General features: G+C 36.6%; 1 protein-coding gene across 4 annotated transcripts in view; it reads left to right on the top strand.

Moving 5' to 3' along the window:
- GRAMD1C (GRAM domain containing 1C) overlaps window positions 1-21,171 on the top strand; it is a 93,006-nt gene that overhangs the window by 61,810 nt on the left and 10,025 nt on the right. For all 4 annotated transcript variants that reach the window (XM_047725142.1, XM_047725159.1, XM_047725166.1 and 1 more), the window contains 6 exons: window positions 299-461; window positions 6,852-6,989; window positions 16,113-16,231; window positions 17,594-17,736; window positions 18,492-18,595; window positions 20,153-20,329. In XM_047725142.1, coding sequence (XP_047581098.1) covers window positions 299-461; window positions 6,852-6,989; window positions 16,113-16,231; window positions 17,594-17,736; window positions 18,492-18,595; window positions 20,153-20,329 — 844 coding nt within the window. The remainder of the gene's footprint in view (window positions 1-298; window positions 462-6,851; window positions 6,990-16,112; window positions 16,232-17,593; window positions 17,737-18,491; window positions 18,596-20,152; window positions 20,330-21,171) is intronic.

The following is a 21,171-nucleotide window of genomic DNA, read 5'->3' on the forward strand; positions in this document are numbered from 1 at the left end:
TCTTCCATTATTTTTGTCCTCTGCTCCCCTTTCCCTTCTGCTTAAGTGATTCACATGATGTTAACTGTGAGTTCTTTTTTATGATGTTCTTCATAAGTTTATTGTTTATTAATACATAAGTATATTATAAGATAATATATTACTATTTATCAATATTTTATGGACTATATTGGAAATGTGATGTAAAAATAACATATTTTCCAAAGAGCTGCATTTCAAAGCATTTTTGTTTTTAAAGATTCCTCCTTAAAATCTAAGCCAATAATCTGTTTTTTAAATTGGATTATTTGCCTTTTAGGGGCTAGAGAAAGAGGAACCCCAAAATGAGAAACAGATGAAAAAGAGTCCTTTACTAACTTCAGAAAAGAGATTAAGCAGAGTGTCGTCAAAATCACTGGACTTGAATAAAAATGAATATCTTTCTCTGGATAAAAGCAGCACCTCAGATTCTGTTGATGAAGGTAGAGAATTTCTTATAAATTTTAATAAAATTTGTTGTGTCTTTTAATGTTTATGTTTGTATTGGGTGAGTACAGAATGAGGATTTAGTTGTATTAGACACATTCTCACTCTATAAAGAACCAAAAGAAAGGTGGAAGTTAATAGAAAATAGGAGAAAGAAGTAACTAGGTCTCACCCATCTCCACTTTTCAGAAGCTTGGAATTTGGAGATCTCCATCACATGTAACTTTTAGAATTCCAGGCCTTGAGTCAATGAAGATGACGCAGTAGCAATGGAAAAGCAAATCTAAGTAAAAACCTGCATAGTGTTCCAGACACCATAATTGTACTTTCCTTTCACTACTGACAAAAAAGAAAAAAGGAAGGAAAAAAAGAGAGATACAAAAGCAGAGAATTGTTTAAAAGAAACTTCATAAGAAATCATGGTCTCTCTGCCTTCTCTAAGTTAATAGCTGGGGCTTATCATACTTATTAAGTGGGCATTTTAAGGAACCTTTTTGTTTGTTTGTTTGTTTTTAAACTGTTAGATTGTTGACATCTGAAGTCTGAAATCTATGAAAACCAAATCTGAATCAATTTTGGTTTGGGAACACTGTATCAAGGATCTTTAGTGAAAACTAAATCTATTGCTTTTAAATACATAAATAAAAATTCAGTAGTTCCTAAAAATCACAGAATGCATTAAGAAGACAGTTGTTGAGTTCTTTTGAAAAGATAGTTGAGAGGTTTTTTTAAAAAAAGATTCAGCTCCATGAATGAGAAGATTCTCTTAGTGTCCTTACCATTCATGCTTTGGTATGCAGCCGTGTGAATTAGTAATCTGCTTGGCTGAACCTCTGACTTTAGGAAGATCTACTCTGGCACCCAGTGGCCAGATAGGTAAGTGACGCCAAAACAGGGATTTATTTTCCTCCTCTCTTACCTGCTCTTTCGTAAGAATGGTCCTTAAAAAGAAGTTTCCTTATTGATCCTATTAGATTAACATTAACGATAAGCTTCGTAAAGGATAATACTAAATCTCATATAAGATGCATTCATATCTAGAAATTAAGATTAACAGTACCGTAGTTGCTGCATTGCATGTGAGCCCTGATCCCATTTCCTCCCTTACTGGCATCCCTTTAAAGACTGGTTTTACAGCAGTAAGACCTTACATGTAACATTGGGCCTTCTTTTGCGGAGGTTTTCTTTAAGGTGCATAGGATAGCTTCTTTCTTATTAGATTATCATTACATAATAAATCAAGTACTTGTATTGTTTTCACTAAGCAGATTCCAAAATCTTAGGCTTATCAGACATATTTAAATGCATATTATAATGAATCTTTTTTTTTTTTTTTTATTTTCTGGAAGTTGTGAGGTTATGAAGACACTTGAAATCAGTGATCTGAGGAAAATAAGAAAGGTCCAAAGAAGTAAACCATCGCAGGAAATTTGTCTGTGGATTTAGAGGGAGTTAGGTAGATGGCAGATTATTTTAAACCCAATATCATTTTATTTAAAATGATAGTATTTTGATCTACCCTTGTGAGCATTCTGCCTGAGAAAATGAGAGGATTTCCTTTTTTCCTCTTTTCTGCCACCTAGAGATTGTAATCTTTGGGAGGGGGGCACTGGACCATTTTGAAGTAGAGACTCCCTCTAGGCTCATGTATCCCTGAGTGGAATCTGCAGAGCAGAGCATCATGGACTATCTCACGGAGGGACCGGAAACAACTAGTTCAGTCCCTTTGATGTAGAGTTTAATTGAAGCCCATATCTGGAAACTTAGCCTAGAATCTGCTTTGACTGGCTTCTTTTTTTTTTTTTTTTTTAAGATTTTATTTATTTATTTGACAGAGATCACAAGTAGGCAGAGAGGCAGGCAGAGAGAGAGGAGGAAGCAGGCTTCTCGCTGAGCAGAGAGCCCAATGCGGGGCTCGATCGCAGGACCCTGGGATCATGACCTGAGCTGAAGGCAGAGGCTTTAGCCCACTGAGCCACCCAGGCGCCCCGACTGGCTTCTTTTTTAAATGTTCTTACTCTATGGTAGGCAGCTTAGAACCCACCAAGATTGAAGGGTGCCTTTTTGGGGATATTTCTGTCCTTCTGGACATGTGTTCTGGGCTGCCAGCTCCTGAACAAAATGCTAAGCATTGTGTTTTAATCTGTTAAACCATAGATGAACTTAAAAATTTGACATGTAATACTTCACAGAATAAGAGGTAAAACCGTCTTTATCTGGAATGTTGTTGCTGATAATCTTTCTTCAGCTTATTAACTACATTTCCAGTTTTGGGTAGGGGTTTAGAGCCTATGAGTAGGTGCTAGGGGTTTCCTGGTAGGTGAAGATGAGTTGACACAATGTATCCATATCTACAAGTATAAGGAATTTATGGCCATGTTTTCAGTCATGGTAATATTTCTGTTGCTGTTAGGATTTACTTCTTCACCTGCCCTGCTCTCTCATGTCATGGGGAGTCTGTGAAACCTCTGCGCCAGGAGGTAGAGCCTTAGGTGGAAGCTGACACGCTGGCTGATGGCGTGAGACCCTTGGGCTGTGTCATGACAGAGTTAAGTTTAATTGTATATAGCTAGGATTAGAACGTGTGACAGGATTCCCTAACCAAAGTCACATATGTTGAGAATGGAAGCTAAGTCAGGCAAAGCTTAGGCTAGGGGAGGGGCACATTAGAATAGCAAAACTAGAATCCATGACCTATAGCTGACAGAATAGGATGAACTGGAAAGTCAAGCAAAGAAAAGCAGAAATCAAATATCACGTGATGCTTATTGATTACTAAAGGTGAGGACAAGTAGACCTCTGGAGAAAGCTGAGAAAAAGCCATGAAAATAGTCTAGCACATCAGGGAAGCCGCCATGAGACTAAACCAGGTAACCCTGACATAGTTATCTGAGTCAGGTTTTTGAGCAACACTCTCAAATTGAACTTGGGTTTTCAGATGCAAAGAAAGCCCTCAATTTGAGTCTAGAAGACAGCCGGTCACCAGTTTTTAGAAGATAGAAGATATAACAAATTGTGTGTTCTTAGTTACTCAAACTCCAATCATCTGCTGTTCTTGCATATCTATCTTGTACATTTTTCGTGAACCCTTTAAACATTATCAACATATGTTTTATTCCTTTATGCCTGTATCCTTCTCATATTTATATATCTGTCTCACTCTTCCCATCATTTCCACTGGCCACTTTCAAACGGATAGGTTTGAATATTTTCAATTCAAGAAATATTTCTTCTTTATTGGAAATAGTAACCTACTACCAGGTTGAGTGGTGTTCCTTTCCCTATTTGATACACTAGTTCCTAGCTTCATAGTTACAGCAATATTATTGGTGATGTTACTTGGACAGGAGGCTTTAAAATACTGTGTATGTCATAAATAAATAATCCCAGGTGGAAATAGTTTATTTCATGTCCTTACTTCTTTGAATTAATTTACATACAAAGGTATTAATTTCTAGCAGTAGTACCACGAATTCTATTTTGTCAGTCATAATACAGAACAATTTATCTAATAATGGAGTTTAAGTGAAATGTGAAAATACGTTAAAATGTCTATATGAGTGTAATTTTCTTTCCTTCATGAATGGAACAAGAAACTTACTTTTGAAAAATTGCAGTTTGAGAACTCCTTAGAGAAATGAATGCTTCTAGGGCTGAGGTGGGGAATACACAAAATGAGGCTGGAGTTTTCTTTGGGGCCAGAAATAAAGAAATGTTAAAAAAAAAAAAGTATCAAAAGGGCATAGGAGTCAACCTGAAAGAGCTCCTAATGGCCAAAGCAAAAAAAAAAAAAAAAAATTGAGCAAAAAAATAAATAATGATAGCACTGGATTATAACCTAAAGTATAAAATAACTACTCATGAGCCCATACTGATATAAATGATCAAATAAATATGTAAATGGGGGAGAAAGCACAAGTCTTCCTTACAGAGTTTTAAATAATATACATAGATACTCCCCCTTCTAGGAGGTGGAGCTTAGTTCTCCCTCTCTTGAGGGTGGGTTGAACTTAGTGACTCATTTGTAGCAAACAGAACATGGAAAAGTGAACATGGTAACTTTACAGTGGAAGAACCTCCCACACGGCACTTTAACCAAGTGATCATGGGTACCGTTATCATAAATCACACTGATAGCCCAGATCCCCTGAATTTGCTAAGAAGGGCACTTCACCTCTGTGGGCATTCTTCCCCAAATCCACAACCCCAGTCTAATCATGAAAAAACAGACAAACCCAAACTGAGGGACAGTCTACAAAATACCTGACCAGGGTTCCTCAAGTGTGTAAGGCCATTAAAAAACAAGGAAAGCATGAGGGACTATTACTATTGGAAGAGACAAGAGAGATAAAACAATTAAATGCAAAGTGACATTTTGGATTGGATCCTTGTACAGAAAAAGGACATTACTGGGAAAGGGTGGGAATAATACCTGGTGTCATTAATTGTAAATAAAAAATTATTCAAGATAAAAAGCTAAAAAATATGGTTGTAAAATGATAGTCCTATAAATAAAAATTGATCCGAAGGTACTTTTTTTTTAGCATCCTCAGTATTTATTAAAAATAGTAATTTAATACTTACATGCCTAGTACCTGATGTATACAGTTGTTTAAAATTGACATGGTCCCTACTCACATGGAACTTGGACTCTTCTGCAGGAGAGAGGCAATAAATAAGTCAATAAGCCAATAAAGATGTAATTCAAATCGGGATAAGATCTGAGGGAAACGAGCAGGATCAATAGAAGCACCTGTACTAGTTCTCTTTCTTTGTGAATATATGAATTATTTTTACAATGAACATATGTTCTATTTCAGAAAAAGCTATTTCTCAAGCCTAATTGGGTAGTTATCTTGCAAAACCTTAGCATGTTACCTCACTTCAGTGATTTATTTCTATATCAAAAGAGCCATTATTTGAAATTGCCGTGACTAGCTTTTGCCTACACATAGTATTGTTGCAGGGAAAAGGTAAATCCGTACCTGCCTGATATCCCTAAGTTCTTTGCACCTGTAACAAAATAGACACAAATTATTTAATGAGGGAGAAAAAAAAAACAATACTTGGGATGAAGGAAGAAGAATTGTTCTGATTCTTAGATTACTGCCTTTACTTGACCAGACTGTTTCCCAAGGGTTTAATATTGACTGATGCTCTACACAGCTAATTTTTAGAGCATATCTTGTAATATGAGGAGCTCTTGTCACAGTTTTTATTCTGTATTGATGGAGCATGATCTTTGAGATAAATAATCCCAGTCCTGAAATCATTAAAATTTCATATTGGATTGCTTTACTTTATTTCCTTTTTACCAGGCTCTTATTCCTAGCTTTTTTCTTCTCTCTCTCTCTCTCTCTTTCTCTCTCTCTCTTTTTACCCTTTCCTTTCCTTCCCTTCCCTTTCCTTTCCTTTTTCCCTTCCTTTCTAAATTAAACTCCTGGCAGTATAAAATAGAGGATAAGTTTGTGTGCCCTGGAGCTGCAGTGAATTCAAGTTCCATTTCAGTTAGTCACTAGTTATGGAGCTCTGGCAATCCGTTCCTCAGTTTTCCTCATCTATATGGTGAGATGATAATGATACCACCCATCTCCCAGGATTGCTGTGGGGTTAAGATGAATGGATACTGTAAGGTGCTTAGTACAGTGCCTGACTTATAGTAAGTACCCTATAAGCAGGACTATTTTATATAATGTTTCTAGGGAACATGAGGAGAAACAGATATAGTTTCTTTATTGCCACCAATAGTTTTCAACATCATTATCATTATCAGGCTCCCCCAAAAATGTAATATTCCATTATTTAGCTTTGAAGAATACTTTTCAGAAGGACTTCTTAGTTCTTTTAATGTGTGGTATTGAGAATAGGTTGTGAATATGATGATACTTATCTTGGGGCAGTCAGCTTTAAATCAGGCTGGAAACATTATTCAGCCTTCCAAGTTAGTGAGTGCAACAAGTGTTAGAGCCATTCATGACTTAATATATACTGAATATATGAGCATTTAGAAATAAGACCTGCTAATTGCTGTGGTAGATACATTCCTGTGTGTTCCAGTATTAATCCTATCACTTTTGAAAGACTCTTGAGTGATATATTATGGGAGTTTGATATCATTTAAGTTAGGTATTTTTATATCTTTTGGGTTTTGATGACTGAAACATTGATCATATATAGTTTCATTAGATGTATATTATGTATACTTACATACAGTACCTATGTATATAATGCCAATTTAGAGTTTTAATAGTGTTTTGGAATGTGCTGATCATTGTAATCACATTTAAAAATCATTTTGTAACAAAACAAACAAAACAAAATCTTGAAATTACCATTCCTTGGTTTCTTCCCTTTCAGTCCTGTGGTTTGTTTGTTTGTTTCCCCAGAAAATGTTCCTGAGAAAGATCTTCATGGAAGACTTTATATCAACCGTGTTTTTCATATCAGTGCTGAAAGAATGTTTGAATTGCTCTTCACCAGTTCACGCTTTATGCAGAGATTTGCCAATTCTAGGAATATAATCGGTTGGTCTTGTGTTTATCTAATGATAAATATGGGAGAATTTTGTTATCCTTTAAGAGTTGAGCCTATATTAATGATATATGTTGTCGGGGGGGGGAAATAAGGCTTTGATTTTATTTTGGTGAAATATAAACTGGTATTTAAGCATTTTGGTTAAATTCACATGTGAGCATTGATTAACTGTTCAACTAGTCAGATCCTACCTACAATTAAGTTCAAACTCTTTGAAACGAAAACTCCGTTTATTTATTAATGTAGCAGTTCATTTGGGTTGAACCTTATTTAAAAGGATTCCATTGTGGAGCAATTGGATTCTAGCAGGGTATAAACTTGTATAGTCACTTTGCAAAATGGTTTGGCAGTAAGCTGAACATAAAAATTCTCTCTGACTCTGCAGTTCTACCTATGTAAGTATGTGTCCTTCAGAAATGGATACATGTGTGCTCTGAATGACATGTACTATAGTGTTCGTGGCAGCATATTTATAATGGTCCCAAAACAAAACAGCCCAAATATCCACCAGTTACTAGAATGGGTTAACAAATTGTGTGTGTTTACAAAAAAGAATACTATATAGTAATAAAAAAAGCAAATTCCTGCTGCTTTTAATAGTATTCGTAAATCTCACAGATGTAATGTTAAGCTAGAGAAGCCAGACACAAAAGAGTACATACTATGGTTTCTTAATATAAAGTTCAAAACAGGCAAAACTAATTTATGGACACAGAATCAGCATAGTATTTACTGTGTGGAGTGTTGGGTGGGTAGAGAGTGGGAGGGAACTTCTGGGATGTTGGTAAAATCTATCTTGATCTGGGTGATGGTACACAGGTGTGTTTTCTTTGTGCAAATTCATGGAGCTATACTCTTTGATTGCAGTGTCTATGGTATATCTCAATGAAAATACAAAAGAAAAAAGATTCTAGCTAAGAAATTAGTTATACTTATAAAAAGGATTCTAGGATGCCTGGGTGTCTCAGTGGGTTAAAGCCTCTGCCTTCAGCCCAGGTCATGATCCCAACATCCTGGGATCGAGTCCCTCTTCGGGCTCTCTGCTCAGCAGGGAGCCTGCTTCCCTCTCTCTCTCTGCCTGCCTTTCTGCCTACTTGTAATCTCTGTCTATCAAATAAAGTAAATAAATAAAAAAAAATTAAAAAGGATTCTATGTGTTGTAAGTTCTATTTTGGTAAACATCTCGAATAAGCTTATAGTTAGTTTGAAACTGATTTTATCCTAAGTATTCCAGAATATTTTATAAACTTTGGGAGCACATGGTTTAGCTTGCTATAATTTTATATAGCAAACAGCAGCAGAGATTCATACAAGTTGAGTCATTTGATATAGTCAAAGAGAAAGTTATTCTACAGTCAATTTAAATATAGTTCATAATTAAGCCACTTTATTAACCATTACATATTACTGCTTTATGTGCAACTCCTATGTAAATATAACCATATTTGTAGATTATATCATTGATAGCTTTTGAGCCCTGTGATTATATTAAGAATTTCATGTTTAAAAAAATCATTTTTTCCCGTTCTTTTAGTTTTAAGAATGCGGAATATTTGGGGGATACAAATTTTCTTCTTCCCTCAGTAGCTTATGTTTAATATATCTCTTCTGAATCTATTTTGTATTTTCTTGCTATTCATATCTGTCTAGAGAACTTGATATTTCAGAAGCGTTGGATATGTTATTTTTCTTAATATTCTAAGATGATGCCTGTTGATACTGTATTGCCATTTTAATGGCTCAAAGTTCCATGAGGAACTAACTGGTACGAAATGAAATTTGTTTTTTTTTTTTTTTCTTTCTCTTTCTTTTTTTTCCTTTTAAAAAATAGATCTTATTTATTTATTTGAGAGAGAGAGAGAGCAGAAGGAGAGACAAAGGGGGAGGAAGAGAGAATCTCAAGCAAACTCCATACTAAACGCAGACCCCAACTCTGTGCTTAATCCCAGGACCCTGAGATCATGACCTGAGCCGAAATCAAGAGTAGGCTGCTGGGGCGCCTGGGTGGCTCAGTGGCTTAAGCCTCTGCCTTCAGCTCAGGTCATGATCTCAGGGTCCTGGGATCGAGCCCCACATTGGGCTCCCTGCTCAGCGGGGAGCCTGCTTCCCCCCCGCCCCCTCTGCCTGCGTCTCTGCCTACTTGTGATCTCTCTCTGTGTCAAGTAAATAAATAAAATCTTTAAAAAAAAAAAAAAAAGAGTAGGCTGCTTAACTGACTGAGCCAGCCAGGCACCCCTCAAGTTTGTTCTTTGACTCACAACTGTATTAGTTGTCTGATAGCATATCTAGCTTCAATATGGGTCACTACGTTTGCTATCTGATGTTACAAGTGGCTTTTGGAAGCAAAGGCTTCTGGCTAATTACAAGTATAAACAGTAATAGGAATGTTGCTATTTAGACCTAGAATTAGTCAGAAGGTTTGCTTCCAAGGAGATGATTTGTTTATGATTGCACACTATTCTGCTCTCTTCTGAACTTGTTACCTGGTAATCAAAGTTCAGTGTTTTGAGAGTGGGGTTCAAAGGCTTCTTTTTATTTTTATTATTTTTAAAAGGTTATTTATTTATTTATTTGAGAGAGAGAGAGAGAGAGAGAGCGCGCGAGAACAAGCAGGGGAACAGCAGAGGGAGAAGGCGAAGTGGGCTCCCTGCTCAATATGGGGCTCCATCCCAGGACTCTGGGATTGGTCTGAGCCAAAGGCAGACACTTAACCAACTGAGCCATCTAGGTGCCCCACAAAGACTTCTCTTTAATAATATTAAGAAATAGTTCTTTTTTAACAGAAAGATTTGTGTAAAGTCAGTTGTTTGTGGATTTAATCTAATTTCAGCACTAAGATGGTACTATTGGATTTTTTTTTTAATTAAGGAGCTTTTAAATAAGTATTTATTTAAATTTGTGTTTACAGCTGTGTGACACTACTTTTATAATTCAAAACTCAGTGTTAAGTCTTTCTATTCAGCTTTTTAATTTTGGAAATTATAAATCTTTAGAAAAGTTGCAAGAATAGTATAATAAAACCCATATAGCCATTCCCAAGATTCACCATTTTTTTTTGGTGGCAAAATGTACATAACATAAAATATACCATTTGAACTATTTTTTTTAAAGGTTTTACTTATTTATTTCACAGACAGAGATCACAAGTAGGCAGAGAGGCAGGCAGAAAGAGAGAGGAGGAAGCAGGCTCCCCGTGGAGCAGAGAGCCCGATGTGTGGCTCGATCCCAGGACCCTGGGATCATGACCTGAGCCGAAGGCAGAGGCTTTAAACCACTGAGCCACCCAGGCGCCCCCCCCCCATTTGAACTATTTTTAAGTGTTCAATTCAGTGGCATTAAGTACATTCACATTTTGCAAACATCATCACCATCCATCTCCAGAACTGTTTCATCTTCCCAAACTGCAGCTCTACCTATTAAACCATAAGTCTCCATTCCTCCTTCTCCCAGCTGCTGATGACTACCATTCTACTTTGTGTCTTTATAAATTTGACTGCTTTAGGTATCTCTTATAAGTGGAATCACACAATATTTGTTCCTTTGTGACTGGCTTATTTCACTTAGCATGTCTTCAAGGTTTATCTACGTTGTAGCATGTGTTAGAATTTCCTTCCTTTTTAAGGCTGATTACTATTATATTGTGTATATATAGCACCTTTTGCTTATCCATTCATACACTGATGGAGTTTTGAGTTGTTTCTACATTTTAGTTATTGTGAATAATGCTGCTGTGAACAGTGATGTACAAATATCTGTTTGAGTCCCTGCTTTCAGTTCCCTTGGGTATATACCTAGGAATGGAATTACTGGATTATGGGTGATTCTATGGTTAGCTTTTTGAGGAATGGCCATACTGTTTTCCAAGTGGTTGCATCATTCCCCCCCACCAGCAATGTGTAAAGATTCCAATTTTTCCACATCCTTGCCAGCACTTGTTATTTTCAGTCTTTGTAAAAATAGCCATCCTAATGGGTGTGAAGACTCACCAATTTTTTTTAAATTTTATTTTTAATAAACATATAATATATTTTTATCCCCAGGGGTACAGGTCTGTGAATTGCCAGGTTTACACACTTCACAGCACTCACCATAGCACATACCCTCCCCAATGTCCATAACCCCACCCCCCCTTGCCCAACCCCCCTCCCCCCATCAACCCTCAGTTTGTTTTGTGAGATTAAGAGTCACTTATGGTTTGTCTTCCTCCCAATCCCATCTTGTTTCATTTACTCTTCTCCTACCCCCTTAACTCCCCATGTTGCATCTTCTCTCCCTCATATCAGGGAGATCATATGATAGTTGTCTTTCTCCGATTGACTTATTTCTCTAAGCATGATACCCTCTAGTTCCATCCACGTTGTCGCAAATGGCAAGATTTCATTTCTTTTGATGGCTGCATAGTATTCCATTGTGTATATATACCACATCTTCTTTATCCATTCGTCTGTTGATGGACATCTAGGTTCTTTCCATAGTTTGGCTATTGTAGACATTGCTGCTATAAACATTTGGGTGCACGTGCCCCTTCGGATCACTACGTTTGTATCTTTAGGGTAAATACCCAGCAGTGCAATTGCTGGGTCATAGGGTAGTTCTATTTTCAACATTTTGAGGAACCTCCATGCTGTTTTCCAGAGTGGTTGCACCAGCTTGCATTCCCACCAACAGTGTAGGAGGGTTCCCCTTTCTCCGCATCCTCGTCAGCATCTGTCATTCCCTGACTTGTTAATTTTAGCCATTCTGACTGGTGTGAGGTGATATCTCATTGTGGTTTTGATTTGTATTTCCCTGATGCCGAGTGATATGGAGCACTTTTTCATGTGTCTGTTGGCCATCTGGATGTCTTCTTTGCAGAAATGTCTGTTCATGTCTTCTGCCCATTTCTTGATTGGATTATTTGTTCTTTGGGTGTTGAGTTTGCTAAGTTCTTTATAGATTTTGGACACTAGCCCTTTATCTGATATGTCATTTGCAAATATCTTCTCCCATTCTGTCAGTTGTCTTTTGGTTTTGTTAACTGTTTCCTTTGCTGTGCAAAAGCTTTTGATCTTGATAAAATCCCAAGAGTTCATTTTTGCCCTTGCTTCCCTTCCCTTTGGTGATGTTCCTAGGAAGATGTTGCTGTGGCTGAGGTCAAAGAGCTTGCTGCCTGTGTTCTCCTCAAGGATTTTGATGGATTCCTTTCTCACATTGAGGTCCTTCATCCACTTTGAGTCTATTTTCGTGTGTGGTGTAAGGAAATGATCCAATTTCATTTTTCTGCATGTGGCCGTCCAATTTTCCCATCACCATTTATTGAAGAGGCTGTCTTTTTTCCATTGGACATTCTTTCCTGCTTTGTCGAAGATGAGTTGACCATAGAGTTGAGGGTCTATTTCTGGGCTCTCTATTCTGTTCCATTGATCTATGTGTCTGTTTTTGTGCCAGTACCATGCTGTCTTGATGATGACAGCTTTGTAATAGAGCTTGAAGTCCGGAATTGTGATGCCACCAACTTTGGCTTTCTTTTTCAATTTTGCTTTGGCCATTCGAGGTCTTTTCTGGTTCCATATAAATTTTAGGATTATTTGTTCCATTTCTTTGAAAAAAATGGATGGTACTTTGATAGGAATTGCATTAAATGTGTAGATTGCTTTAGGTAGCATAGATATTTTCACAATATTTATTCTTCCAATCCAGGAGCATGGAACATTTTTCCATTTCTTTGTGTCTTCCTCAATTTCTTTCATGAGTACTTTATAGTTTTCTGTGTATAGATTCTTAGTCTCTTTGGTTAGGTTTATTCCTAGGTATCTTATGGTTTTGGGTGCAATTGTAAATGGGATGGACTCCTTAATTTCTCTTTCTTCTGTCTTGTTGTTGGTGTAGAGAAATGCAACTGATTTCTGTGCATTGATTTTATATCCTGACACTTTACTGAATTCCTGTACAAGTTCTAGCAGTTTTGGAGTGGAGTCTTTTGGGTTTTCCACATATATTATCATATCATCTGCGAAGAGTGATAGTTTGACTTCTTCTTTGCCGATTTGGATGCCTTTAATTTCCTTTTGTTGTCTGATTGCTGAGGCTAGGGCTTCCAGTACTATGTTGAATAGCAGTGGTGATAACGGACATCCCTGCCGTGTTCCTGACCTTAGCGGAAAAGCTTTCAGTTTTTCTCCATTGAGAATGATATTTGCGGAAGACTCACCAATTTTTAAAATGTTATTACATCAAAGGATTCATAAACTATTCTGCAATTCCTGCTTTTTATTACTTTATTTCAGTATATCAAAATGACACATGTGTCCTTTGTATATTGTTGCCATTCTTCTTATAATTTCATCCCCAATTTTTTCTGTCATGATGAGCTTTACTTAGGTACTGGGGGGCTTGATTATTTAAAAATATTGTTAATTATATGATATTCTGGTACACGATATTCAGTAGGATTGTTGGTGACGTTGGTGATAATATAAGTGGAAGACATACTTTTATCCTTGTTAATAGTTGCTTTGTTAACAGCAGAATTCAGTGATATCTTAAAATTCTGTTGCTAATTAGCAATGGATTATTTGTATAACTTCTTGAAATAGGCTGACATGATCAGAATAATTTTTGGAAAATTATTTTAGATTAAATTTTGTATTTCTTTCATATACAACTAAATAAATTATTTTTTACAGCAAATTCTGTATGTTAAGGGTGCCTGGCTGCTCAGTGAGAAGAGCATGCAACTCTTGATCTTGGGATCATGAGTTCAAGCCCCACATTGGGTGTAGAGATCATAAATAAATAAATATTGTGTATATATAATATATTACAGAATTTTGCATGGTAGATTCTATAGTTTGTGATGCTGTCTTTTTAGTTCCAAGATTTTTTCATATACTGAAAAGGCTGCTGGGGTCCCTCAAAAAATCTGGAGACCCAGCTGTATGAAAGAAGTGGAGTAAAATTGCCTATATCATAAAGCTTGCCTCATTTTGTTTGGATGATGGGTAATGGGTTAGTTAAAGGCATCTGTATTTTAGGATGTTACAAATAGCAGTCAAGCATACTAATTGCCTAAGTCCTGAGTGCTAACGGCATTAGGTGATTTAGTCAAATCTTTGAAAAAAGTTCATGATGCTGTTACCTGTATATTCCTAGTCTTTGCCTTGTTAAATGATCTTTGCTGTATGGTGCTATATTCTAAAATATATTTCTGTTCAAAGTATGTTTTTACTCACTGTGTTATTATTATTTTTTAATAAAGATTTTTTTTTTTGAGAGAGCGCACAAGTTAGGAAGGGGCCGGGGGAGAGAGAGGAGGAGAAGCGGACTCTCTGCTGAGCATGAGCAGATCCCAGGCCCCCAACCCCCCCAAGATCATGACCTGAGCCATAGGGAAATGCCTACCTGGCTGAGCCACCAAGGTGCCCCTCACTGTGTTATTATTAAGCAAATAAGAATTTTAACCAAGATGTTGCCATAAATTCAAAGAGATTTTCTTACAGCTTTCTTAGTATAGAAATGTTATATAGTTATTTATATTCCATAGCTCCCTCCTTGATTAAAGATTTTGACAGATAAGCTATTAACATTACATGATTTCTTATTAACATCATTTTTCCACAAGCTGGGATCAAGGTCTTATTTTTTTTTAATTTTTATTCTTTTTGAGAGCCTTGTTTTTACATAATGGCAAATGTCTTTCAAGGTTTTGTCCTTAATAATGGGAATGTTAAAAAGTTGTTCTGTTTGTGTTTGATAAGGCAGGTGCCATTACTTCTCTTTCCAGGTACTGGGAGCTTCAAAATGAAGACTCCAGATGAAACAACTTTTAATTTGTTGTTAAAGTGTATTAATAGACAACAGTTTAGAAGTAAATGAATCAAAGATGTGGAATATGTCATATACAAGAATAGTGCCTTATGTTTAATTTTACTTTAGTGTTGAAATGATAACAGTCATAAGGAAGTTAGAACTGTCCAAAAATAAAAATTGAAATAATTAAAAACTACTTCGTTCCATTAATCATCAGGGAAATGCAAATCAAAACCACAAGGAGATACCATCTCACACCTGTTAGAATGGCTAGAATCAAAAACACAGGACATAACAAGTGTTGGCAAGGATGTGGAGAAAAAGGAACACTTGTGCACTGTTGGTGGGAATGCAAATTAGTGCAGTCACTATGGAAAACAGTATGGAGCTTTCTGAAAATATTAAAAATAGAATTACTGTATGATCCAGTAATTCCATTTTTGGATCTTTACCCAAAGAAAATGAAAGCAATAATTCAAAAAGATACATGTACCCCCATGTTTATTGCAGCATTATTTATGATAGCACAGATATGGAAGCAACCCAGGTGCCCATCAATTGATGAATGGATAAAGAATGGTACATATGTGTGTGTGTGTGTGTGTAGATATATATAATGGAATATTACCCATCCATAAAAAAGAATGAGATTTTGCCATTTCCAATAACAGGGATGGGCATGGAGGGTAAAATGCAAAGTGAAATGAGATGGAGAAGGACAAATATAGTATGATTTCATTCATATGCGGAATTTAAGAAAACAAAAGAAACAACAAAGAACAAAAGAGACAAAAAGCCAGACCTAAATACAGAGAACAAACTGGCGGTAGCCAGAAGGAAGGTGTGTGGGAGCGGATGGGTGAAATACGTGAAGGAGATTAAGAGTACATTTATCATAGGGGCACCTGGGTGGCTCAGTGGGTTAGAGCCTCTGTTTCCAGCTCAAGTCATGATCCTAGGGTCCTGGGTTTGTAGCCCCGCATCGCATCGGGCTCTCTGCTCAGCAGGGAGCCTGCTTCCCCTCTCTCTGCCTACTTGTGATCTCTGTCAAAGAAATAAAATCTTAAAAAAAAAAAAAGAGTACATTTATCATAGGTAAAGTATAGAATTGTTGAATCATATTGTATACCTGAGGCTAATATAACACTGTATGTTAATTTCAGGTGTACAATATAATAATTATATAATAATACAATATAATATGTACAAAATAATATAATAATATAACAATATAATAAGACAAAAAAACCTACCTCTGATTCCATTTTAAGTCATACTCTTCAGATTTTTAGAACCAACTCTCTTTTTATGTTTGCTGTTATTAGATGTAGTGTCCACCCCTTGGAAAGTAGAACCTGGAGGTGATCAACTGAGAACCATGACCTACACTATAGTCCTTAATAATCCACTTACTGGAAAGTGCACTGCTGCCACTGAAAAACAGGTATGTCTACTCTGTCAGTATTCCAAAATATCATATGTGTGGGGTGAGAGAAGATGCCTGTCAGTCACCAGTTTACAAGACGATTTTAAGAAATAAGTGGCAAAAAAAAAAAAAAAAAGAGGGAGGAGAAACTGTCAGATTAAAAGGAGATTTAAGAGGCATATCAACCAAATCAACCCAATCCTAATTCAAACAAACCAACTAAAAATATATTTATGAGATTTAAGGAATTGCTAATTTTTACATGTAGTAGTGGTATTGCAGCTATGTTTTAAAGAAAAGAGTATCTTTTAAAGACACAGTAAAGAAATTATGAAGAGATACACTGGCATATTTAAGAATAAAATTATACTGGTATCTGGGGTATCCTTTAAAAGTAATCTAGCCAGGCAGAGCATGGTGGTGGAGGGAGGGAGTGTGGGGATGGGATACGGACGAAGCAGGACTGGCAAGAGTTAATGTTGTTCAAGCTGGTTGATGAGTTTGTGAGGCTTCATTACACTTCATTTCTATTTTTGTGTATGTTTGAGCTTTTTTATAATAAAGAGTTTTAAAAAGAACAGTACTGGAATCCAATTACAGGATCCCGTCAGGAGTTAGGGCCAAATAACTAGAGGGCAGCAGTGATGTATGGGAAGAGATTATAAAATACTCAGTGCTCTCCTCAGTGGCCAGCGTGGCACTGTCTAGTGGAGTTCGTGTTTGACCAAATTGTATTGAAGTGTAATGTATCTGTTCTGCAAATAGAAAATATCTTAACATCTGAACTAGTTTTGTGGTTGTGGCTTTTGCCCAATGTTAAAAAGGACTTAAATTTTTTTTTTCAAAAGATTTTCAAACATTTAAGAAAAGTTTGGTATTTTGACATGGGGGTCTTTGATAACCTTGAAAAGCTATGATTAAAATGAGGAAGGCTTGGTCATCAAACACTCCAAATTCTGTTTTGGGAAAGCTGTGTTTTCTTTGGTCATCCTCTTCCTTCACTATTTTGGTGAAGGGTGATTGTTAAATTTTTAAGAATTTTGGAGTGGATCCTCGCTTCGTTCAATTGAATTTTGAATTATTCCCCTATCGGGAACATTTAAAATTCTTTGTAAACTAATAACATACACAAGAAACTATAAATTTTCTCTTTCTTCCTCAAACCTAAAAGAAAGAAAAAAATGATTATGCAATGAAATGGCAGAGAGGCAGCAAAATCTACTTTTGTGAATCCTATCTTCTCAATTCATAGACAGCACAGCCAACATGGAGGCTTTTCCAGTTTGAGAAGGAATTCTAGTTATATATATTCTAAATTGGCAAGGAGTTTAATATATTAAACTTGTACATGCAAAATTTTTTTAAATCTTATTTTGGCAGACACTGTATAAAGAAAGTCGGGAAGCACAATTTTATTTGGTAGATTCAGAAGTCCTGACACATGATGTTCCCTACCATGATTACTTCTATACCCTGAACAGATACCATATCATCCGATCCTCAAAACAGAAATGCCGGCTGAGGTGAGCTATCGTAAATGAGTGTTTTAGTCAGGCTAGGTGAGATTATATTCTGGAACATACATATCAATCCTAAAATCTTAGCAGCCTTACACAACCAAGCTTTATTCCCTGTTCACATTACATGTCCATGTCAGCAGAGGAATGGGGTTCCTCACTCAAGGCCACATGGTAATGAGTGCTTTGACATCCTGGAGCAACACAATCCAGAATATGTGTCATTGCTGTTGCTACAGGAAGAGAAAGTTGTAGAACTGTGTTCACAGTCCAGTGGCCAGAACTAGTCACAGGGCCCTATTTAACGTCAGGAGCACATGGTTAGCACATTGTTGCAATGGGAAATCAGAAATGGTTGAGCATCAAAGATAGTGATGGCCCACCATGGGCTTTGCCTGGTCTTAGCTAATGTAGTTACTTTCACCTAATTTATGGCCACTAGAGATTTTTTATAAAAGGCGTTTAGGAAATTTAGAATTTATTTTGAGCCTGTATTGCTATTTAAGTAAAGAAAACTCGGGGCTAGAGATAGAAAAAAAATGAAATGCCAAGTACTTAGAAGGAAAATTTCATGAAGTTATTAGTAGCATACAGCAATTTTTTAAGAAGTCCTCATCGGTGAACAAATTTTCTTTTATGATCTAATGATTTTGAGTCTTTTTGGCTTTCCACTGAACATAATCTTACACTTAATTGCAATGTTAATACAACTAAATTCTTTCCTTTAAAGAATTATTCTTCTTTCCTCCTTATTTTATTAGAGTTTCCACTGATTTGAAATACAGAAAACAACCATGGGCCATTATCAAATCTCTAATTGAAAAGAATTCCTGGAGTTCCTTGGAGGACTATTTCAAACAGCTTGGTTTGTAAATTTCTTCATTTATCTATTTTTGTAAAGATAGTATTTATTAACAAAACAGATTGATTCTTCATTTGGCTTCATAACTGGAACTAGTAGATGATGTTGGATTGACTCCCAACATCTAACGATACCCCACTTGGAATTTGAAAATTTTTAATTTTAATTGGTCTAACAAACATTTACATTATGTTTATTATATGCCAGATGTGTTTGTGTGCTTGATAAATATTAGTCCCTTAGAAACCTGTGGGGTAGATATTGTTATTTTTTCCCATTTTACTAAAGAATAAATATTGAAAGAGAAGTTAAGTGACTTGTCTAAGATCACAGTTAGGAGCTATCACAGCCTCTTCAAGGAGCCAAGGAAGCTGACTGCAGTGAGAGACTGTGTAACTTGATCACAAATACATACTTGTGCTCCTTGGTGCCTCCCCCCTCCACCCCTTAGGAATGCAGCTTCCCTGGGTTTACACAGGACCACTTAGCAATGGTAGGTATCATGTAGGTATCATGTACATGTATGGATTTGGTGGCGATGGGTAGTAGACTGGGGAAGTGATATTGTTGTTACATTTGGATATTCCTTAAAATAAAACATGACAAAAATATATATATACATGACTATAAATTAATTCTTTTTTTAAAAGATTTTATCTATTTATTTGACAGAGAGAGAGACAGCAAGAGAGGGAACACAGCAGGGGGAGTGGGAGAGGCAGAAGCAGGCTTCCTGCTGAGTGCGGAGCCCGATGCGGGTCTCGATCCCAGAACCACGACCAGGATCATGACCCAAGCTGAAGGCAGATGCTTAATGACTGGGCAACCCATGCATCCCTATAATTAATTCTGGTTAAAGAAAAGCAGGGTCAGTCAGTTCAGGGTAAACCAAGTCTTCATCATCTAATTTGTTGATTATTTTCCTTGCTCTTCTCTCTTGGCTATTCATTATTAAACTCCTAATCAGGAGCAAAGAAAATGAAATTCAAAAATTAGTTTGGCCACTGGATAATGAACTTCTAATAAAAAATCTGGTGAAGGAAAGGTTGAAACAAATGACAAAAATGAGGTTTTTTTGTTGTTTGTAGATTTTCCTTATTAGGACTTATTAGGACTTACTTTTTTACAAACCCTTATTGAAAACTAGACCTATAATATGCTACTTCTTCCTTTGATATTGACAATCAACTACCACAAAATATCTTGGAAGTCTTTCTAATGCGCCAATGTAAGTGGGTAGCCTGTTGTTTTCATAACTGAAATCATTATGTTAATATTTAATATAGCACATGGTGAATTTGCTCTGATGATCCCATCATTTATTAATATAGATAATTCTTCCTAGAGTAGTGACCCCTCATTATAGGATCACTTTACCCTCCAAAACTTTTTATTAAGAGTAAGGTTTGGATCTAGACCATGAGAACTTAATAGTTAAAGTTACCAAGGCTTAAAAAAACAAAACAAAACAAACCCCTAAACACAAAACAACCCCTCCTGCCCCTGTATCTTATAGTTGAAGTTTCTCCACTGTCTAAAGCTTTCTTTTTTCCTTCATAGAATCAGACTTGTTAATGGAAGAATCTATGTTAAATCAGTCCATTGAGGACACCGGAAAACTTAGTGGCTTGAGAAGGAGAAGGCGAACACTCAACCGAACAGCAGAAACAGTTCCTAAACTTTCTTCTCAGCGTTCTTCTGGAGATGTGGGCTTAGATGCCAGAGGGGACATTTCAGGTAGCTGCTATCGGGTAAACAGAGATGGAAGATTATAGTTTACTTAGATCAAGCGGAGTATGTGTCTTGTTTATAGACATGTCAATTAGGAGGTCTCCCTTTTTCCTCTTCTTTTTTTTTTTTTTTTCATTTTTCCTCTTCTGATAATGTTTATCTGAGTTCTTTTTTTTTTTTTAAAGATTTTATTTATTTATTTGACAGAGAGATCACAAGCAGGCAGAGAGGCAGGCAGAGAGAGGAGGAAGCAGGCTCCCCGCTGAGCAGAGAGCCCGATGCGGGGCTCGATCCCAGGACTCGGAGATCATGACCTGAGCCGAAGGCAGCGGCTTAACCCACTGAGTCACCCAGGCGCCCCATGTTTATCTGAGTTCTTTAAAAATAACTAATGTATAAATGTAAAGAAGCAGTTGCAAAATGGCAGGCATATGGCCAGTCGATGTATTTTTTGGGGCCCGTGTGATATTTTAAAAATTGGATGTTTTTATATGAAAACTCAGATCTGGCAGTTCTGGACTCAAATCCCTTCACAGCAACAATCAGTCAGAGCTTAGTAGTAGCTTCTCCAATAGACAGAGCATGTGCTCCCCAAGTCACCAGTCCCTACCACCGTCCCTGGCTGCTAGATGCTTCACTCACGAATTTTTGACCTCGCATATTTACAGACATTTGATTTCTACCCTTGAGAGTACTAAAGTGCTTGTATGTTTTTAATTCTTATGTACTCTCAGGTCCAGCCCAAAAAGTTCCAAAGATGGAATTTGACTTTTATTATCCCCACTCTCAACTTGGAAAACACCTTGTCTCTACTGTTACTTCCTCCCTCTCAGAGCTATAAAACTCTC

The sequence above is a fragment of the Lutra lutra genome, chromosome 1 (assembly GCF_902655055.1).
Source record: "Lutra lutra chromosome 1, mLutLut1.2, whole genome shotgun sequence".
NCBI classification, from domain to species: domain Eukaryota; kingdom Metazoa; phylum Chordata; class Mammalia; order Carnivora; family Mustelidae; genus Lutra; species Lutra lutra.